The 24,110-nt window shown below is 36.4% G+C and overlaps 1 protein-coding gene across 1 annotated transcript; it reads right to left on the bottom strand.

The window, feature by feature from the left end:
• Positions 1 to 563: 563 nt before the first annotated feature.
• LOC128293785 (uncharacterized) lies at positions 564 to 6,222 on the bottom strand. Its single transcript, XM_053029305.1, is given in 4 exon segments — positions 564 to 2,629; positions 2,632 to 4,028; positions 4,583 to 5,893; positions 6,053 to 6,222. Coding segments are annotated over 4 exon segments (4,944 nt in total).
• Positions 6,223 to 24,110: the final 17,888 nt, after the last annotated feature.

Below are 24,110 nucleotides of genomic sequence, written 5' to 3' on the forward strand. Positions count from 1 at the left end.
CAAGGTTCCTTCACTGAAATGGTACCCTGTCTTCTTATTCAGCTTAAATTTTGAACAGAAAACCCGAAGAGGTAGTCCCAATTTAAACTCTTTCTTCTCAGATGCTTCCAATCTTTGAGTTTGGTTAGTCCTAAAAAATAGTCCTGTTTCAGGTTCCTGTACTATTTAGAAACTTTCAGAGTAATATGCAGAACTCTTTTTGCGAAAATAGCTTTAGTCCATTAATCATCATTTTAATGCAAAATGCTTGAAAAAGATCATAGTAATGATGGAATTGAAATTTATCAGAAACAAAATTTGAAGGGAATGGATTCATCACAGTCAACAAACATTGCTGGAATACAAAATGAATAAGAAGGGAATAGGTGCCCCAGATATCGCAACGTGAGCTTCTCTGCACTTGTTTCTTGAGGACTCCAGCAATGTTTTAGGTATCATAAGACCATCGCATGCCTCACCTTCGATCAAAATTTGAATCACCCTTTACGGGTTTTCAATTCAAAATCCATTTGGTCTCAAGGTGCTCTTTGTGAGTTTTCACCCAGGCCTCTCCTTTTTTTTTTTTAGGCGAAGTATTTCTTAACCGAATCCGAATTCACAGGATTGGATAAGGTCTTGCCATCCATTTCAGCCAATATCAATGCTCCGCCAGAAAAGGCTTTCTTCACCACATAAGGCCCTTCCCAATTCGGCATCCATTTTCCTCTGAAGTCTTTTTGTATGGGTAGGATCTTTTTCAGTACTAGGTCTCCCTTGTGGAACTCTCTGGGACGAACCTTTTTGTTGTAAGCTCGAATCATTCACTTTTGGTACATCTGACCATGGTGAATAGTCCGTAGCCTCTTTTCTTCAATCAAATTCAGCTGATCGTATCGGGACTGGATCCATTCTGCTTCATCCATCTTTACTTCTGACAAAACTCTGAGGGAAGGAATCTTGACCTCGATAGGTAAAACTGCCTCCATTCCATAGACTAATGAGAAAGGTGTTGCCCCAGTAGAAGTTCTGATAGACGTTCGATAAGCATAGAGGGCGAATGGTAGCTTCTCATGCCAATCTTTATAAGTTTCTTTCATCTTTCCTACAATCTTCTTGATGTTCTTATTGACTGCTTCGACTGCTCCGTTCATCTTCGGGCGATACGGTGACGAGTTGTGGTGTCTAATCTTGAACTGACTGCAGACATCCGCTCTCGTGCTGTTGTTCAAATTCAATACATTGTCAGATATGATCCTTTCCGGTATTCCATATCGACAGATGATTTCCTTTTTCAGGAACTTGCTAACTGCTGATTTAGTGACATTGGCATATAAAGCGGCCTCCACCCATTTGGTGAAATAATCGATGACCACAAAGATGAAACGATACCCATTTGAAGCTTTTGGCGAAATTGGCCCAATCACATCTATGCCCCACATCGAGAAAGGCCATGGCGAGGTCATGACATATAGAGGTGAGGGAGGTACATTAATCTTGTCTCCATAGATTTGGCACTTATGACATCTTTTGGCATAGTTAATACAGTCTTCTTCCATGGTGGACCAATAATAACCGAACCTCATAATTTGCCTGGCCATTGTAAAACCATTAGCATGTGTCCCGCAACCGCCCTCGTGGACTTCTTCTAAGATTTTCTTAGCCTCAATGGCGTCTACACATCTTAATAGTACCTGATCCTTCCTTCTTTTGTATAGGATCTCCCCATCTAAGACATAGTCACTGGCCAGTCTTCTCAACGTTCTCTTGTCGTTCTCAGTAGCTTGGTCGGGGTACTCACAATTCTTCACATATCGTAGGATATCGTGGTACCAAGGGCAATCATCATTTTCCTCTTCTTCTTCGAGGTTGTAACAATGAGCCGGGGCCTCGTAAATGCTAATTTAGATTGGCTTCACATCCTCTGGTTGGTTCACCTTAATCATAGAAGCTAAAGTTGCTAGGGCGTCAGCCATTTGATTTTCTTCTCGTGGGAGGTAGTAGAAGACAATATTATCAAACTCTTTAATTAACTCAAGGATCAACCTCTGGTAATTGATCAATTTGGGATCTCTTGTCTCCCATTCATCTTTGAGTTGATAAATCACTAGGGCAGAATCTCCATATACCTCTAACATCTTGATTTTACGTTCTATGGCCGCACGTATTCCCATGATGCATGCTTCATATTCTGCCATATTGTTCGTACAGTCAAAATCTAATTTACTAGTGAAGGGATAATGATCTCCGCTCGGGGATACCAGGACTGCCCCGATTCCATTGCCCACGGCATTCGATGCTCCGTCAAAGTTTAGCTTCCAAGGATGACCTTCTTGAAGGTCTTCTTCAGTGGTTGCTACGTACATTAGATCTTCATTTGGGAAGTCAAAGTTTAGAGGCTCGTAGTCCTCTAGAGATCTGCTGGCTAGGAAATCTGCCATCGCACTCCCTTTTACGGCCTTCTAGTTCACATAGACTATATCAAATTCAGAAAGTAAAATTTGCCATCGAGCCATTCTCCCGTTCAAGGCAGTCGACTCCATCAAGTACTTCAAAGGGTCCATTTTAGAGATTAGCCAAGTTGTGTGATACAACATGTATTGTCTCAGTCTTCGGGTTGTCCAGATCAAGGCACAGCACAACTTTTCAATGAAGAGTATCTCGTCTCACACTCAGTAAACTTTTTACTGAGGTAATATATCGCTCTTTCTTTCCTTCCTGATTCATCGTGTTGGCCAAGCACACATCCAATAGAATTTTCAAATACCGTCAAATACAGTATCAGTGGCTTATCTGGATTAGGTGGTGTCAACACTGGGGCATTAGACAAATATTGCTTAACTTTGTCGAAAGTCTTCTGGCATTCCTCGTCCCAACCATCAGGGTTGTGTTTCTTAAGGAGACGGAATATGGGGTCACATTTCTCGGTTAGTTGTGAAATAAACCGAGCGATGTAATTTAGTCTTCCTAGGAATCCTCGAACTTCCTTCTGAGTACGTGGTGGAGGTAACTCTTGTATGGCTTTGACTTTATCTAGGTCAATCTCAATCCCTTTTCCACTGACCACGAATCCTAGCAGTTTACCTGACCTGGCTCCGAAGGTACATTTTGCGGGATTGAGTTTCAACTGGAATTTTCTCAACCTCAAAAATAATTTCCTCAAGACTTGCACATGCTCTTCTTCAGTCCGAGATTTGGCGATCATGTCGTCGACATAGACTTCAATTTCTTTATGCATCATATCATGAAATAGGGTTACCATGGCTCTCTGATATGTTGCTCCCGCATTTTTCAATCCGAACGGCATTACTTTATAGCAAAAGGTTCCCCACATAGTCACAAATATGGTTTTATTCATGTCTTTAGGATGCATCTTGACCTGATTGTACCCTGAGAAACCATCCATGAAGGAGAAGAGTGAGTAACCTGCCGTATTGACCACTAAGGTGTCGATATGAGGCAACGGGAAATTATCTTTCGAGCTGGCCTTGTTTAAGTCTCTGTAGTCTACACACATCCGTACCTTTCCATCTTTTTTAGGGACGGGGACGATGTTGGCTACCCATTCCGAGTACTTAACTACTTGTAAGAAACCAGCATCAAATTGCTTCTTGACCTCCTCTTTTATTTTCAATAGAACATCGAGCCGCATCCTTCGAAGCTTTTGCTGAACTGGCTTGCATTCTTCTTTGATGGGGAGCCTGTGTACCACAAGGTCAGTACTTAGCCTAGGCATATCCTGATATGACCATGCAAAGACATCCTTGAACTTTTGGAGTAACTCAATAAGGTCCCGCTTTGTCTCTGTGGTGATGCAAGCTCCGATCTTTACTTCTCTCATTTCTAGTTCATCTCCCAAGTTCACGACTTCTACAGTCTCTTTGTGGGGTAGAATCTGTTTCTCCTCGTGTTCTACCATCCTTAACAAATCAGGGGATAAGTTACAGTCTCCGTCATCCTCAAAGTCTTGGGATCCCTCCAGACACATATCTCGCTCAAAAGGAGATTCTGAATTAGTAGCAATGTCACTCGCGTCATTGATATCTGGAGACCTGTTGTAGGTGTGAAGGAAGATGCAAAGAATAAGAGAATCTAAGAACAATGATATGTGTAGTATGATCATGAATGAAAGAATAAAAGAATATTTGCACGGAATAAGTCAAAAGGATGCATTTCATTGAAATAACGATTTCGAACATAAGCCTATTTCTCAAAAGGACACTTGTTACTCCTAGGCCTAGATCAATAAGTGTGTTTTGGACATTACTCTGAGTTAGTTCTAAAGACTACAGGAATCTCTTCCGCAGTCCAATTATTCAGAACACTTCCCGGCTCATAAGGGCGAATGCCTGATAAATTCTCTACCCCCGTCCCTTCTTCATATGTGGCATTGATGTCCAAACTCTCCATCATTCCTTCCAAGATTTCCTTTCCCGACGTCTTCTGCTCAGAGTGAATGACCCCTCCAGACACAAAAGTCTTCGATATATGGGGGAAGATCATTGGTTCCCATTCGATTTCTCCCCCGCTTAATCGCGCTCTCCTTCTTTCTTGCTTCTTCTCAAGTTCTTTCTTTCTTTGTTTCATGTCCGGCTTAAACCCTAACCCAAAACGGTCTTGTTTGTCCTTCATCATTGGTACATTAATCCTTCCTTGGAGGTATCTCCCGAGTCCCCTTCCGGGTAGAGCCCCTTTTCCAATAGTTAGCCGTAGTCCTATTCTTGTAGTCTCAGATAACCTGGGCATTGGAATCTTATTTCCTTCGATGATGAACGTCGCATTCACAAACTCCAAAGATCGAAAAGAGCACTCGATTACTTCATCATTTGCCTCCAGATATGGGGCATCACTGGTTATTACCGCAATGATGTCCTCTTCAGCATTGATTGTTACTAACCGACCTTCGGTCACTAATTTCAACTTTTGATGCAGCGATGAAGGGACTGCCCCCGCCGAGTGTATCCATGGTCTCCCCAATAAGCAATTATACGAAGGCTTAATGTCCATGACCAAGAAATCTACCTCGTATGTGCTCGGCCCGATTAAGAGGGGTACTTCAATTCTCCCCATTACCTTCCTTTCCGTGCCATCAAAGGCTCTCACTACATTTTGGCATGTCTTCATATGGGAACTATCCACTGGCAACCTACTCAGCGTAGAGAGGGGTAGGACATTCAGTGCAGACCCATTGTCAATCAATACCCCCAGTAACGTGTACCCTTTACAGTGAGTCGTGATGTGCAAAGCTTTAGTTGATCCTCGGCCCCCTGGCGGTACCTCATCGTCATTGAAGAATATAAAGTTGTCGGCGCTTATATTGTTGACTAAGCGGTCCAGTTTGTTTACAAAGATATCGTTAGCAACATAAGTTTCATTCAGCACCTTCATCAATGCGCTGCGATGGGTTTCGAAACTTAAAAGTAAGGCCAGTACCGATATACGCACTGGCTGTTTGTGCAACTGTTCTACGATACTATATTCGCTGTGCTTTAGGAATTTTAAGAATTCCTTGGCTTCTTTTTCAGTCATTGATTCATTAACATTTGGTTCAGGCCCCGCCGGCTTCTCTTTCTTTTGCTCAATTGCTAATAATTTTTCTTTAACCTGCTCGACTTTTGTATTTGGGGTATAACGCCTTCCGCTGTGTGTATAAAAACCTTCGTCTTGAACTTCCTCTGATGCATTGATCGGGGTCTCCTCTCCCGAGAATGTCACATTGTAGCTATAGTTCCACGGTACCCTTTTGCTATCTTTATAAGGAAAAGCAACGGGCTTTTGGATCACGACTTTTGGCTCAACTTGTGCCCCGGCTTCATTCATTCTCGGACGTGATATGATAACCACTGGGTGGTTGACTTTGTAAACGTCCTTCGTCGACCCCTCTTCGGAGGCACACACATCTGCTTCTTCCAGGCTCCTGACATATTCGAAGAATTCCAGCTCCTTATTATCCATCAATCCTTGTACTAAAGCCCTGAATTGGCTGCATTTCTGAATCTCATGATCCTCTTGATCGTGGAACTCACAATAATTCTTCGCTTCTCGAGGTCTGACTCTTGAATTCTGTGCTATCAACCCTCTTTCCACCATTTTCTTCCAAACTTCCTCCAACAAGGTATTCACTTCTGCAATACTCATCTTAATTTCTTTCCCCAAACTCTCGATTATCGCATTTATTCCCTTATCCCCATGGTTAGGTAATGGGTTCTCTGTATTGGATGCATCATCAAATTTCACAATCCCCATGTTGATGAGTCTTTCAACCAATTTCTTAAAAGTGGTGTAGTTTTCTATCGAGTGTCCTGTGGCTCCCGCATGGTATTCGCATTGGGCATTTGCGTCATACCATTTGGGGTATGGAGGTTGCATTGGCTTTAGATAGAAGGGAGACACGACATGTGCATCAAATAAACTCTGGTATAACTCCTTGTACGTCATTGGAATGGGCGTAAATTGAAGTTTCTCCTTATTTTGTTTTTTGTTGGGCTCTTGTCTAGGTGGGCCCTGTTGTCCAGTAGTTGTCGACCTTGGTTGGCTTACGGTGATCGATTTCGAATATGAGCTGACATTATTCACCTCGTGCTCTTTCTTTCTCGGCGCTGACCTCTTAGCGTTTTCCCCAACCTCTATTTTCCCACATCTTATGGCATTTTCTATCATTTCTCCAGACATTACTATGTCCGAAAAACTCTTGGTTGCGCTACCCATCATGTGGTTAATAAAAGGTGTGTAACACCCCGAACCCGAGACCGTCGCCGAAGTCGAACACGAGGTGTTAACAGACTTCAAACCACTTATTGAGAATTTCCCAGACAAGCTGCCAATCTGTGTACTAGTCGCTTCAAAAATCATATCTTGAGTTTTACAACTCAAAAATCAGTTTCGTAATTTTTTCCTGAAACTAGACTCATATTTCCATCTACAGATTTTTTTCTAGAATTTTTGGTCGAGCCAATTAGTACAGTTTATTAGTTAAAGTCTCCCCTGTTGCAGGGATCGACTACACTGACCTTTGTGTGTTACAAATTGGATATCTCCCTGTACAGGGCTTCAATACTTATGCCGTTTGTTTCTATAGAAACTATACTCAGAGAGGAATCTACACATATATGGCATGACTCCTAATTATCTCTGGTTAATTTACAATGATTTTCCAAAGTCGGAATAGGGGATCCAGAAACCGTTCTGGCCCTGTTTCACGAGAACTTTAATATCTCTTAAAATACAGCTCATATGGTCGTTTCGTTTCATCCATATGAAAATAGACCCATCAAGCTTCGAGTACGTAATTTTTTTAGCTATTAATTCCACTTCTACTATTTTTATTGATTTTTCGATCTCATATCACTGCTGCTGTCCGCAACAGTTACTGCAGAGACTATGCCAATTTCATGAATCCTTCCTTAGCCTTACTACTCATCCATCATACGTGACACAAATTATGGCCACCTTATCAAAATTAAGGTTTCTAAGACTCGTGGCTATAGATTCTAGCATCCCACTCAAACGACCACATAGGCCATTTTCACATGGCTTAAAGTTTACAACCCAAAATTTAACAAAACAAAATAGCTCATACATGCCAAATGTTCTCCTAAGTCGACTAAGAAGACAATACCAAAAATTGCTCGCCAAATGTGATGACTTCGTTGTGATTCTGAACACCCAAAAGGAGACGAGCCCAAGGAACCTAAAATGGGTGACAAGAAAACACCGAGTGAGTTTATAACTCAAGAAGTCATAAGCATTCCACAACCATCCATTAATACAATTATCATAAAATGAAATAATGAAACAAGGCCAAATGTTCCAGCCATACCGAACTATACCATAGTTCCTTAGATCTTCGGATCAATCTCATACCAAGTCATACATTTACATTTCATATACTGTTCAATAGGATATTTGAAGCAATTTCCATACATCATTTCATTTCCGCAACAATCATGCAATCAAATGAACTTTCATCTATTCCACGATACCTTATTTACGGGAATGCAATTGAGATCATCACATAGATTTAAATCTTACCAACTCCACCCCGAGCATGAACATAGCATCTATTAGCCATGAACTCAAGGTACTTACTCTTTCCGCTGTCCATACTCATCTCGATAAAGTCACGCCTCCATATAAATGTTCAATCGGAGATATGTGTAGAGTTCGCACACATAGTGCTTAATACTCAATCACGCACACTTAGTGCCATATGATTCAAGCCCACACACATAGTGCCATATAGTCCAAACTCGCACACTTAGTGCCGTACATTACAAGCTCGCACACTCAATGCCAATCTCGTCACCGTACACATCTATTTCTCGCACACTTAGTGCCGAAGCAAACTTCCTACACATTTCACTATCTCTTTTACGTTCAACATTATCATCTTTTCATACACATACATTTGTATATATTTCATCTCATTAAACACAATTGCATAGATATTACAATCATTTAAGCAATATCAAATATATGCTTAATGACTTACCTTGTGTTGGGTAAAAATAGTCCAAGTCGGCTACTCGATGACCTTCGCCTTTCCCTTACTTGATTCTCCTTCTTTAACTCCTTGAGCTTAATCAATAAATCAACTAGTTTAACCATCTCGCTAAACATTCATAATTCAATTACACATGCATATGAATGTTTGTATATTCGGCAACCATCCTCACTTATTACCCATTTAGTCAACAATCTAAGCCAAGATAAGGCTTCAATATGGTTGCCTCTAACCGAATACATGCTCACCAATTTCCCTTCATGTGGCCGAATATGCATGTCCATGTTGAGGCCATTTATGCACTTATTACCACACAAAAACAGCATACATTTTACTAACTAATACCTTTCCATATTGTAACTCAATACACATCTATCATTTCCTTCATAACCAAAACATCATCATAAGTAAGTATATACCTTAAGATAGTATATACGTCATACCAATACATCATGCTCAAACATATATACATATATGTATGCTAGAGCCAAATCTCAAGTTGATTGTAACTAAACATGAACATGATTTCGAAACACAAATCTTACTCTCCATGCAAAGAGCATAAATCACACTTGGGGATGCACCATGGCCGAATACATCACAACACCATAATTTTGGTCATGATTACACAAAGAACTTAGTATATCATTCAAATATGCTCAAAGAAAATCTAAGAGTCCTCAATCCACCATCACATGTATCATCATCAAGCTTCATATTTAACATGCAATGGCATTAACTCAAAATCCACCTTGGCCAAATACCATCCCCATGATATAACAAAGATTTGAACCATGGGCTAATAAGAACATCAAGTTAACAACCAAAAACATGCATGAATCTCATGGCACAACATCAAACATACCTTAATCTTGATGCAAATATAGCCAAACCTCTTCCTAATCCTCTTCCAACCCAAGCATGAAGCAAAATTCCTCCCTTCCCTCTAGTATTTTCGGTCAAGAGAGAATGAAATGGATGAGCAAAATTTTTTCTTTTCTTTTCTTCCATGTACGGCAATGGGGGTTTCACTCACACACACATTTTTTTTTCTTTACTACCCATGCTTATTTGTTTATTGTTTCCCCTAATGCACCAACAAAACATGTTTCATGACATGTTTAGCCCATACTCCTTGTCATGGCGGCCATCACTTGTAAAAAGGGGGTATTTGACATGCAAGGCCATTGTTTTGCATGCATGCTTTAATTAGTCATCATACATTTCCCCATCATACTTTCAAAGTTTTCTACTAGGTCCTTTCTAGTGAAATTCACATTTATAACTCTAAATTAAAGCATCAAAATGTCACACATGAGTTAACACATATTATAGGCATCAAAATAAATATCAAATTATTTTTATGCCTCGGTTTTGTGGTCCCGAAACCACATTTCGACTAGGGTCGTTTTAAGGCTGTCACAAGGTGCCTTCAGGGTATTGATGAAGAGCATAGTGGTTTCCTTTTCCAACAGAGGGGGTTTGACCTGTGTGGCCATTTCTCTCCATCGCTGGGCGTACTGCCTAAAGCTCTCATTATGCTTCTTCTCCATATTCTGTAAAGTGATTCTATCAGGGGTTATGACTACCACATGACCGTACTGCTTCATGAAGGCTTGTGCTAAATCTTTCCATGAACTGATCTGGGTGCAACTCAGCTGGTTGTACCATCTAGAAGCGGCCCCAACCAGACTTTCTTGGAAGTAGTGAATTAATAGTTGGCCATTATTGACATGGCCTGCCATTCGTCTGCTGAACATAGTGATGTGAGCTTCGGGACAGCTAGTCCCGTTGTATTTCTCAAATTCCAGAGTTTTGAACTTGGGAGGGATTATCAAGTCCGGAACCAAACTTAATTCCTTAGCATCGATTCCACCACGATAGTCGGTGCTTTCCATTTCTTTAAATTTTTCTTCCAACCATCTACACCTTTCTTCAAGCTCTCTCGGGAGTTCTACCCTTATCTTTTCTACTTCTGTTACTTCATCGAGATTGAGGACCACAGGATTGGTCTGGTTATCCCTCGGATTAGAGCCCGAGCCGGACCTTATAATTTATCGGTGCTGAAACACCAGCCTGAAATAGTTGGGGGCCTAATTGTGACCGATGGCCTTCTTGGGTACATATCAGGTTGTGTCTGAACGTCTGCTGGGGCAAAACCCGGAGGGTACGTAGGATCTTCATTATCTTCTCCCGCATTGATCAAAGGGCTTTTCCCTTTTTCTAATCCGCCAGCCAATAGACGAGTTAATTGGTCCATCATGCTTTTCTGGGACTCCAACATATGGTCCCTCATATCTTGCTGTATCTTAGCCAGTTGCTCTTGCATCTGCGCTTGTAATTGTTCTTGTATCTCCCTTTGCATTTTTTCTATCCTTTCTAATCTTTGGTCCATTGCTTTGGTTTTACGGCGGGTATAGTGGCTGTGTTCGATTGCTTGATTCTCGTTGGTTTCCAGATTAACTGAAATAATTTTGTTTAATCAGGGTTCTTTAGTGAAAGTTTAATGCAAATGTTTCAATGTAATGCAAATGTATGGAACGAATGCAAAAGAAAGGAATATGTTGATCTTGAATTCAATTCAATTAGAATAACTTTTCTAGAAAACATATTTCTTTACATGAAAATAGATTACATATGCGGTATTGCCCTTCATAGTCCAAGTAAATGCTGATCTTTTCTTCATGGTCGAATCTTGTAAATTCTCCAAGAGATGCCTTTGCTAGTTCCTTGCTGCTTAATCTGAGCCTCATCTCTTGCTCGCTTATCTCCATGATACTCATCAAAAAGTGCCGGCTCTTGGATAATCTTCACGACAATTAAATCAAGTCATGTATTCCTTCGTAGACTTCGGCTTTCTCGTCATGCTCTTGGATAACTTTTGTTGGCTTGAATCTCCGTAATTACATCATGCATTCCTCCGTGGACATCAGCTTTCTCTCGTCGTGTTTATTTGGACTATATTGATCGACCACACTATAATCCACTTTATCAAGAAATTCGTTTCCTTATGACAAACTATTCTATTTAGGAATCGAATTTCGAATCAACACATTCTTTTCTTTGATGTAATGTAATGCAAATGCATGAACGCAAAAATAAAAAGGAAGGCATTGATTCTAAATTTAATTTCATTAGAACAACTTTTCTAGAAAGCAAATCCCTTTACATAAAACGGACTACATATACGGCTTTTCTCTTGTATTCCAAGTGAAGAAACCTATCTTCCTCTTCATATCCGGATCTTATGGTCGAGTCTGACGAATTCTCCAAAAGATGTCTATATTAACTCATTTTTTGCTCGATCCAGGCTGCGACTCGTTGCTCACTTATTACTGTGATACTTGTCAGCTCCTTTAACAAAGTCAAGATGTAACGACTCTCGAATAATCTTTGTCAGTTTCTGTCTTCAAGCAATGAAGCAAAGTCTTGTATTTCTTCACGGGCTATCAGTATTCTTTCATGTGTTCACTTGGACCATATTTAGACAACCGTATTATAATCCACTTTATCAAAAAATTCGTTTTCTTATGACAAACTATTCTATTTAGCAATCAAATATGAATCAACACCTTCTTCCTAGGATGATGTAATGTAATGCAATTATAAACAAAAAAAAAATAAAACACGTTAGTGCAGGATAAATAAATAACAAATAAAGCAATTCGGGTGACCACTAGGGATTCGGAGTGGCTCTACCTAGTGTGGGCTCCTAGGTCTCTTTATATGTGGTTTGGTTCTAGAGTAAGGGTACCTGAACCAGCAGATTCCTCGATCTTCACCCATTATAGGCTCATTTGAATCGAGTTCAATTCAGAGGAATACATTTCCCTATGGCTACACGGAGATGAAAATCTCACGAAACCATAGGTACGGATGTATTCCGAAAGTGATCCACTATCCTACACGGAGGTGAAAACCTCACAAAGGCGTAGTTTCTCACTCCTACTTAAGGGTGTGACCACAACGGTCATGCAATGCAATGCGAGAAGATATATGCATAAAAACTTAAAACAATTAAAGAAAATAGGAATAAAATGATGAAAACAGTACGAAAAACGGGTGAAACGCAATGAAGAGATCGTATATCAAAACCAAATTCTCAATTTTCGAAAAAAGACAAAAGTTAATCAACTTGTGGCTTGACTCTCTTATAAAACTCCCCAGTGGAGTCGCCAAGCTGTCGTAACCATTTTTTAGGAAAATCGGGTATCGACTTGGAGAAAAAAAAACAAAAACAGGAGTCGCCACCAATCTTTTTAGGTGTGATCGGATCACCTTAAATTAATCATTTTAATAAAAGTTAAGATTTACTAAAACGATAATTTTGGTCTCTGAAAATCGAAAATGAGTTCGGAGTCGATTCACATACGAGGAAGGATTAGCACCCTCGATCGCCCAAAATTGGTACCTAGTTGATTAATTAGTGTCTTAGTGTCGAAAATTTGAAAACTTGAAAGAATTTAAAATACGATCCCTCTTTGTAAAGAAAATGCTCAAATGTTAAGGACCTTCTCGTCTCACAATATAAAATGTCACATCCAGTAAGTTAGGACACGACATCTTGAATTTTCGAAAGCGAGCTTGCCTTTTATATAAAAGTTCGTGTATTTCAAAAGGTTATTCAGTTAGTTAAGGTGAACGAGGAAAATCGAAACCCAGTAAGTTAGGGCACGTTTCCTCGAATTCCCGAACACCGAATATTGCCTTTACTTGCAAAAATCTTATTTCGAGGTAACAAAATGCCATACCCAGTAAGTTAGGGCACAACACCTCATATCTCCGAGAATAAGCATTTTTCAAAACTCATGTCGCGATTTAAAAGAGTATTCCGTTATTTAGGTTAAAGGAGAAAATCGAAACCCAGTAAGTTAGGGCACGATTGTCTCGAATTACCAAATCTGAAATATTACTTTTATGAAAGAATTATTATTGGGTTGGATATAATGATAATAAGAATAATATTAAAGTAAAGTAAATAATAATACTAAATATAATATATATATATATATATATATATGTATATAATAGAAATACACGCTACTATATAATAATAATAATAATAAATATAGAAATACAAAAAGCAAATATAATAAAAATATTAAATTAAAGTAATAAAAACAATACTATATATAAATATATATATATACATAAAAATATACACTAATATATAATAATAATAGTAATAGCAAAAATAATGAAAATATGAGTAGTATTAATAATATATTAGAATACAAAAGTAAAGTAATAACAATAGGGTGATAATAACAATAATACATATATATATATATATAATAATAGTAGTCAAAAATAAAAATAATAGAAGTAACAATAATGATAGTAATAATATAAATAAATATGGAGAGGGCATATATAATATAATAATATAAATAATAATATATACATGAGAAATAATAATAATAATATAAATAATAGTAAAATAATAAAATAAAAAAATAAAACAAAGCTCTCAACTCTCTTTCTCCTCTTTTCTAAATCCGCCGTTGGTCCGCTTTGCTTCATCATGGACCCCCACGGTCACATCATCCACCAAGTACACATGGCGACGGACCTCAAAAAAACCCTTTTCAGTAATGAAAATATGGGTAAGCTTCTTACTTTTATTTTACTTTCGTATAAAAAAACAAAATAAAATTGAAAGGAAAACAATAAACAAACAAAGAACTTAAGATGAGAATAGACAAAAGAAACCTCTTTTACTTTGATCTTTGATTAATCTCCAAAAACTAGCCTATCCAAAAAACAAAAAACCCCCTTCTAACATAGTCTTGAATGGTTTTTATAGCCAAATTTTACAAATAAATTTCTGTAAGCAAGTGGAGTGGTTGGGGTGGTTTAGGTGGCCAAGGTGGGTAGCCAACAAGGGTGGTGGAGTAGGTGGCCAAGGTGGGTGGCCAACAAGGGTGGTGGAGTAGGTGGGATTAGGGTTTTTCTTTTTTTGATTTTTTTTTTGGGGTTGGGTTAATGTTTTGGGCTAAGTTTTGGGTTTGTATTGGGTTTCAATTAGGTAGTTGGGTTATGTTTATTTGGGCCCAAAATTGGGCTTGTACAAGGATTTCACAAATTATATAATTATTTTAGGTTTTGATTTCTAAATTTATTGTATTTTATTTAAATGTATTTCTAAATTTATTTGCATAAAATGTTAAAATATTGTAATTATTTAAAATAATAATAAAAGAATTTTATTTATAATTAATAGTTGAAATACCAAGTAAAGTGGGGTGTAAAATAGATTAAAACAAATATATAGATAAATTATGTTACTATCGTCAATAAAATAAATATGTTACATGTCAAAAATTAAATCATTATGTCATCTAGGACCTTAAGACTTTGTAGTATATTATATATATATATATATTAGTATATTTTAATTGATACATATTATCAAATCCGTGCATCCTAATAATAAAATTGGTTTTATAATATATCAGGGTGGTTTTATTAAAGAAAAAGAATCTCATATGACAATTATATATCTTTTGGAAGAATGGTGTTATATTGTTTTAGAAGCAAGAAGTTTTACTAGCATTAAACTGACATTAATTGATAATTGAACATAAAAAATCTTTGGATACAACTAATAGTTTATCACGTAAAAACATATTTGATAATTAAACAAACAATAATAAATTACAATTGGTTTAGATTACACTCCTTAAATAATATACTAATTAAAATTAAATTTTATTATAAATAGCATTAGATATTTCAATCAAATAAAATGTAAGTAAAATCATTGGAAAAGTATATCTCTTAAAAATAATAATAAGATTGTTAAGTTAGATATTCTAAAAAATATATATTAAAAAGCAGTTCTTCAAAAAGGAAATATTAAGTCATGTTCCAATAACAATATTGGAAAGAGATGAAATATTATTTTAATGGCTTAAAAGTATAAAAATTCTTTAAATTCTTTTTTAAGAAAAGCAATTAAATTCTTACTTCTTTTTTACTCAATTGTCAAAATGTATCAAAATTATCTTTTGACCATAAAATTTAACAGTGTACCGTTAAAATTAATTGTCTATAAATTTTAATTAAAGCCACCCTATATCACAATCATTACGTCACATGTGACAAAAATTATAAAAATAAAAACCAATAAAAATTATAAAATTATTAAACTTTAATAAAAATATAAAATTATTTAAATTTTACTAAAAATTAAAAAATATAAAATGAATCAAAAGGGCCCTTTAACCATTAATTTTAACTGTTGACCTTTAAAGTTAACAATCCCCATTTTTTCAGTTAAACTCATCATGTGTCATAAGACAATGTGACATATGGTGAAAAATGATAAAAAAAAAATAAAGTTATAGAAAATTATAAAATGCTTCTTTTGGAATGATAATTTTATAATTCTTTTCTGAGTTTTATATTTCTTTGCATTTATTATTATTTGACTTTATAGAATTTTATATTTTTTCCTATATTTCTATACATTTATAATTTTTACGATTTTTATAATATTTTTTAATTTTAATAAAAATTAAATATTTCTTATATTTTTATTAAAATTTAATAATTTTTAAACTTTTAATTTTTTATTTTTTATCATTTTTGCCACATGTCACGTTGTGGTTGTGACATGTGATTACTCTAACTAAATAAAATAGGGGTGATTAGCTTTAACGGTCAAAGATGATGTCATTATAAAAAATTCTTTAACATTTTTTTTTCATTTTGTTTCCATCTTCTTTGTTATTCCAATCTTTCTCTCTTCTCCTCTAGTTGTTGTTGCCGTTGTGCACAACCATCAATCAATCAGATTTTCACATTATTTTTTATTTATTTATTATAGTGTTTGAGAGAGGAAAACCATAGTCATAGATTTCTAATCCTTATTTTGCTCTTTTTTTATGCTAGATCTAGTAGTATCTAAGTTGATTTTCTATTATTTTCATTTTGGGTTCTCTTAAGAAGGCAAAACTACAGAGAGGAGGCTTTGTTGAGCATTGTTTTCTCTTTGTTGGAGGTTTCGGTTATGTTTTGGAAGAGCTAAGGGAGGTTAATCAGTGGATTTATGTTGGCAGAGTTTGGTTTGGCTTTGGTATTTCCATGTTAGACCATAGAAGAGCAAGCTATACTTGAAAATGGGTTACAATAGTGAGTCCTTTTTTTTCTTTTTCTTTATTTTTTTGGTTGAATAGAATTTTGGGTGTTTGATGAAATTGTCTTTTGTAAATAGGCATAATTGTCGAAAATATTAGACCTTTACACCATAATGATTTTTGAAGAAGATGAAGATGACTCCTCACTCCCTCCTCTCCTCAAACATCTTCCTAAAGACTTCAGCGGCGATCCTACACATTTTAACAACAATGACGATGCCAGAGATTTTGAGACCATGATTGTGAAATTCGATCACAGATGTAACACTCATGGTCAATCGTCATATTTTTTTAAGCATCTGGTTGTAGTTGTGGCAAGCCTAATGAAGGCTAGGAGAGATGGACTGGACATTGATGATGAGGAGGAGGATGGAGAAGGTTTTGGGACATTTGTGGTGTAACATCCCGAATTAGGGCCTAGCCGGTATAGTGGTTTCGGGACCAGAAATCTGAGGTTAAAATAATTATTTTATGATCATTATGAGGTCTAGAATATGAAAATAAGCATGTGTTAAAGTTTCATAAAGAAATTCTATGTGTAAGGTGTCCAATTGGAAATTAAGAACCAAATTGAATAAATTGCAAAACTTAGTTTCTAGAAGCAATTTGTATGAAATTGCTTTAGAATATTAATTAGAGGTCCTTAAATATTAATTTTCCCAATTTTTAAGTTTTTGGACAAAAATGGGCATGCATGGAAAATTTGGAAAGGTTAGTAAGGAAGGCATTTTGGTCACTTGGTTAATTAATGAAATAAAAAGGGAAAATCAAGCAAAAATTCATTCATTTTCTTCTCCATGCTGTCGAATTTGAAGGAGTCTCCATAGCTAGGGTTTTCCAACATTTCAAGCTCAACAGTAAGTGTTCCCTAGCCCCGTTTTTAATGTTCTTCGCATTTTTGAAACCCTCGTAACATGCTCTATCCATTTCTACCCAAATTTCAAGCTAGGGTTCATGTTAGAAATTTGACCCATGCATGAAATGGTTGTTCTTTGATGATTTATGGAGGGTTATGAAAGTTAGATGTTGGATAAACATCTTTTGCTAGGTGATTTTTCATGAAAACACTAAAAAGTGACCTAAATGAAAAAGTATAAAATGTGGGGTAGAAATGTGAAATAGAGGAAAATGTGGGCTAGTATGACTTATAATACGTTCGACTAGGCTTGGGTGTCAGTGGCAAATTGGTCATATTGCCCAGGGGCGAGTTTGAAAACCTAAAATGAAAAATGTGATGTATTAATAGTCAAATTTTATTAGTATAGACCCCGAGGAACCAATTCCAGAGGTCGACTGTGGAAAACGAAAGGTTTAGAAATAACCAAAATACAAAACCGAAGCAATTACCAGGTAAGTTCGTATAACCTGAAGTAAACTCTTAATATACTTAAACATGTATGTTCTTGAATGTATGAAAATTTAGATATTCATGGCATGATAATTCATGAAATGTGCTTGTGTGAATGAACGATGATAAATGTCTTGGTTGAAAATAGAAAGGGAGATCCGATAGATAAGTTATGGTTTACACGACATGAGATCCTGCATGTGTTGCAGAAAATGATTTAGCCTGGACGAGTAATCCGATAATCTTAAAATAAAAAAGATCTAGCCCGGACGGGTGTTCCTTGAGTGATCGTGCCTCCCGAAGAATATACTGTATTAATGATTTATCCCAGACGGGTAATCCAATTGAGGACTGAATTTAGCCTGGACTGGCAATTCAGATCCGAGCTTATGAGAGCAATTGTCATTAAGAGGGATTTAGCCTGGACTGGTAATCCCGAAAATGCTCTATGAGTTACAACTACGGGGGATTTAGCCTGGACTGGTAATCCTGCCATAGGATATAAGGTTCACGGGAGTGCGTACTTGAGATGATCACTTGTATGAGTTGATGGTAATAGGCTATCCATTGAGATTTCCAAGGAATTCAACAGGATTAACATGAGAAATAGTAATGAAAATATTGAATTGATGAGCTCATCTAAGACTAATGACATGATATATTGTTACGAGACTAACTTGATGATTGAGTGTATGTGATAGGGAAATTATTTCATACTTGTTGGAATTATTGCCTAAATATGGTTGTATGCTAATTAACCGGTAAGTTTACTTTCCAGATATTCGGACTTACTAAGCATATAAATGCTTACCCCCTTCTCTTTTCCCTGTCTTACAGAGCTTGTGGACTCATGAAGATTGGAAGATGATTGGAGAATCAACACACTATCGACTTGTCCTGATTTGGTATATAGATACTTACATTTTATTTAATGGCATGTATAGGATTTTTGGTTATTTTGTTATATGTGTCAGTTGGCTAGCCAATGTAATGGTTTGAATGATATACCTATTCATTTTGTATATGGCCATAATACATGGCTCGTTTTGATGTAGGTTGTAACCTACTAATTGTGCATGTTTGTGTTTAAATGTTCATTAGATGGTTGAATGTAGTACATCATGAATAGACAAGTGAAGTGTGGCCAAACCACTTGGAGATGGCTAGGTCATAATTGGCAATGAGTTATAAAATTAGCCAAGTCTAAATGTGTTTGATGGTATGGTAATCTTTAATACAAAAAGGATAATTTAGCATGTATTAAACCGTTGAGATGAGGTTAAAGTGCAATGAGTTATGCTAAGGTTGCTTAAGAGTATAATTAGGCCATGTTAAATACCCTTGAAATCTTTAAGTGTGTATGGATGTTAGAGGGTGACTAAAGGCTTGGAAAATAGCCCTAAAAAGGTCCACACGGATAGACACACGAGCATGTGTCTAGGCCATGTGGGACAAACGGTCAGCCCCCATGGGCGTGTTGCCTGGCCGTGTGTCCCCTGCACTTAAAATTTTAAGTCAGTTTGCATGGTAGTAAACACACGGGCAGAGACACGGCCATGTATCTCAGTCGTGTGGAGAGCACGGCCTAGCAGCCTCAAAATGAATGATGATGTCATAAACAGAATGTCTGGGTTTTTGGACACGGGAGATGACACAGGCGTGTCTAGGCCGTGTGAGGGACACGGGCCAAGAACACGGGCGTGTACTTAGCTGTGTGAGAACCCCTGTAGGTTCGAATTGAAAAATAAAATCCAAATAATCCGACACAGGTGAAGGACATGAGCGTGTGCATTGTCTCCACATGAGCATGTGAGGCTTAAACCTAGAAAATTTCCCAAAATTTTCTTAAGCTCCCGGTTTAGTCCCAGGCTATTCTTAATGCATGTTTTGGGTCTCGTAGACTCATAATAGGGACACTATGTAATATCCTGATTTTGGGCCTAGTTGGAATAATGGTTTCGTGACCACAAAATCTGAGATAGAAATAATTATTTTATGATTATTTTAATGTCTATGATATGATTGCATGATTGTGTGAAAATTTCGTGAAGAAATTTTATGCATAAAGTGCTTAAATTGAAATTAGGGACTAAACCGAATAATTTGCAAAACTTGCATTCTAGAAGTTTCTAGTATGAAATTGTTTTGAAATATTAATTAGGAGGTCTTAAATAGAATTTTACCAATTTATAAGTCTATGGACAAAATTGGACATGGATGGAATTTTGGAAAGTTTAGTAGTAAGGGCATTTTGGTCATTTAGGGTAAAATGAATTAAAATACAAAATTAAAAGCCAATTTTGCTCATCTTCAACCCCATGGCCGAATATAGCAAGGAGAAACCATGGCTAGGGTTTTTCAAGCTTCCAAGCTCGATTGTAAGTCCGTTCTAGCCTCGTTTTTAATGATTTTTATGTTTTTGGAGTCCCGGTAGCTCGATTAAGCTTATGCTAGCGATAATTCAACCTAGGGTTCATATTTGGAAAAATACCCATAGGTGAAATTTGTGTATTTTGGTGTTTTATGATAAAATATGAGGTTTTAAATTATGTTAGACAACTTGTGCTACTCGGTTTTAAGTGAAAACGAGCAAAAGGGCTTAATCGGTAAAAATACCTAATAGTCATAAGTACATGTTAGAGTGAGAATTTGATGTTGCCATAGAAGGGAAAAATGATCAACATGTCATAAAACATAAGAAAATAGGCTGAAGTTTAATTTACGAGCTTTGGAGAAAAAGTGTAAATATGCAAAAGTTTAGGGGCAAAATTGTAATTTTTCCAAAATACGATTTTGGGTCAATTTGAATAATGTGAGTCCTAATTAGACTATATTTTAAATGATAGAGCAAGGAAAATTGAAATTCGGGCTAAAATGGGGAAAATACCAAGTTGTGGATGAAATGGTAAAAGTAGCCATTTTCGCATATGAGGTAAGTTCATATGTAAATGTTGGTAACATAGTTATTGTTTTAAATGTTTTAATGTTATTTAAATGATATGATAATTATTATGAAATATCATACTTGTGACAATTGTTTGATAATATGTCAAATTATGTGATATACTTGGAAAATGTGAAATACTACCGAGTATCGGTATCGACATTCCATAGAAGATGGTTGAGACATATGATTGGGAAAAAATGTCCCGTTGAACCTTAGGAATGGATTAGGATACAAGTGACATGTCACTAGGATATTTGGGCATCCGAACTCGTTGAGTTGAGTCCAAGTTCACTTATGGATGCGAATGTCTGAACTCGTTGAGTTGAGTCCGAGTTCAAAAGATGTAACTAGGCATCCGAGCTCGTTGAGTTGAGTCCGAGTTCACTTATGGATGCGAACGCCCGAGCTTGTTGAGTTGAGTCCGAGTTCGCTTATGGGCGGGTTACATGGTAGCTTGGCTACATATGTGGCACTTATGTGCAAACTTTCCATGTATCCGAATTATATTCCGATGTGTTCAACGGGTAAAGTTCTACTCAAATAGAGGAATACTAGAGATGAAAGGGACGTATTGGTGAGTGTTGTGAAATGGATACTTTGAACAGGTATGTACTTAACCCTCGGGTTGAAAAATCGATATAACAACAATATGGTAAGATGATAAATGAAAATGTGATATGAATGTCTTGGTGATGATTATGCAAATGATGTTTTATGTTTGCTTATATGGTTATGTTACTTGCTATTTGCATGTGAACTTATTAAGCATTTATGCTTACTCCCTCCTTTTCATTCCTTGTAGTTTTGACAAGCCAGCTCGGAAATCGGGAACGGTCGAAGGCTCGCTCACACTATCCGTATACCATCTTGGCATAATGGCTTGTATATTTTGAGTATGGCATGTATAACATTATAATCATTTTGTATATATGGTCTTATAATATGGTTATTGAGTGGTATGGAAATGCTTGGTAATGATTAGCCATTGGAATGGCTAATCATGATCATATTTGGTGTTATGTATGTCAAATTACTAGCTAATCCATGGAAACCATGAAATAGGTAAAATTTACCATAAAATAGATTCAGCAAAGAGAGTGACGTAAATTTGAAAAAATCACTAAAAATAGTAGAAATGGAATTAAATAATGAATAAGTTATGGAATCGAAGCTTGATGAGTCTATTTTCATATGGAAGAAGCAAAACAGGTATATGAGCTATATTTTATGAGATGTTTAAATTTTTGTGAAATAGGGCCAGAGCGATTTCTAGATCCCCTGTTCTGATTTTGGAAATTCACCATAAATTTTACAAAGATAATTAGAAGTCATGCTTTATATTTACAAATTCATTATTGAGTCTAGTTTTATTAGAGACAAACGGCATAGTCATTGAAACTCTGTACAGGGAGATATCTGATTCATAATACACAGAGGTCAGAGTAGTCAAACCCTGAAATAGGGGAGACTTTAACTAATAAACTGTACTAATTGGCCCGACCAAAATTTCTAGAAAAAAATTACTAGATAGATATATGAGTCTAGTTTCAGGAAAAATTTACAGAATTAGATTTTGAGTTTCGGAACTCGAGATATGATTTTTAAAGCGACTGTGATGCAGTTAGCCTGCTTGTCTGGAAATTTTAAAATGAATTGTATGAGCTGTTGAAGTAATGAATTAAGTCCGTTAACACCTCGTGTTCGACTCCGGCAACGGTCTCGGGTATGGGGCATTACACACTATGACATTGCTTGTTTGGTTTTAGATTAAAATGAAATTTTATAACCCGTATTTTTTGAAATTTTCCAAGTATAAGTCTGGTAACGCCTCGTACCTTGTCCCCGTCTAGGGTACGGGTAAGGGGTGTTACACGTGGTGAGATCGACAGTGAGAAATGCGAGAGAAGAGAGCGGTGGTGAAGGTTGGGACGTATGGAGAGAAATAGAAACAGAGAAAGATTTCTTGGAGTTGGAGATGGGCAGTGTAACACCCCTGTACCCTAGACCGTTGCTAGAGTCGACCAAGATGTGTTAACGAACTTAATTCATTAATTAAACAGCCCAAACAATTTATTTTTAAAATTTCTAGACAAGCTAGCTAACTGCGTCACAGTCGCTTAAAAATTCATATCTCGAGTTCCAAAACTCGAAATTAAGATCCATAAATTTTTCCTGAAACTAGACTCATATATCTATCTACTAATGTTTTTCTATAATTTTTGGTCGGGCCAATTAGTACATTTATTAGTTAAGTTCTCCCTTGTTTTAGGGTTCGACTACTCTGACCCCTGTGTATTACGAATCAGATATCTCCCTATATAGAGTTTCAATGATTATTCCGTTTCTTTCTCAAAAACTAGACTCAATAAGGATTTCATACATGTAAGGTACAACTCCTAATTATTTTTTTTTACAATTTATGGTAGATTTTTAAATTCAGAATAGGGGATTCATAGACCACTCTGACCCTATTCCACCAAAACTTAAATATCTCATAAAATATAACTCATTTACCTATTTCGTTTCATCCATATAAAAATAAACTCATCAAGCTTAGATTCCATAACTTATTCATCATTTAATTCCATTTCTACTATTTTTAGTGATTTTTCAAATTCACGTCATTGCTGCGGCAAAATTTTGTTTTATAGCAAATTTTACTTTACTATAGATTTTCATGGACTAAATAGCATTTTAAACATACATGTCATCAAATATGATTTAGATTGGCCATTCCAATGGCTAATCATTTATAAACCCTTTTCTTACCAAACCATAACCATATCATAAGATGATTTACACAAAGTGAGTATAGTGCTATACATGCCACATTCAAAATATACAAGCCATTTTACCAATTTAGGTCTTCGGATAGTGTGAACGAGCCTTCGACCTATCCCGATTCTCAAGCCAACTTGTCAAAACTACAATGAATGAAAAGGAGGGAGTAAGCATAAATGCTTAGTAAGTTCACATGCAAATAATAAGTAACATGATCATGCAATCCAACATAAACATCATTAAAACACACATAACATAAGAATACTTACTATCTTACCAAAATTTTGTCTCACCAAGTTCTCAACCAAAAATTAAACTCATACCTGTCCATTTTCACTTCTTCAACACATTCATCACCGAATCACTTTCATTTTAAGCATTCTCTATATTCTCTTAGGATTCTCTTGTTGAACA

Source organism: Gossypium arboreum, chromosome 6 (genome assembly GCF_025698485.1).
Source record: "Gossypium arboreum isolate Shixiya-1 chromosome 6, ASM2569848v2, whole genome shotgun sequence".
Taxonomy (NCBI): Eukaryota; Viridiplantae; Streptophyta; class Magnoliopsida; order Malvales; family Malvaceae; genus Gossypium; species Gossypium arboreum.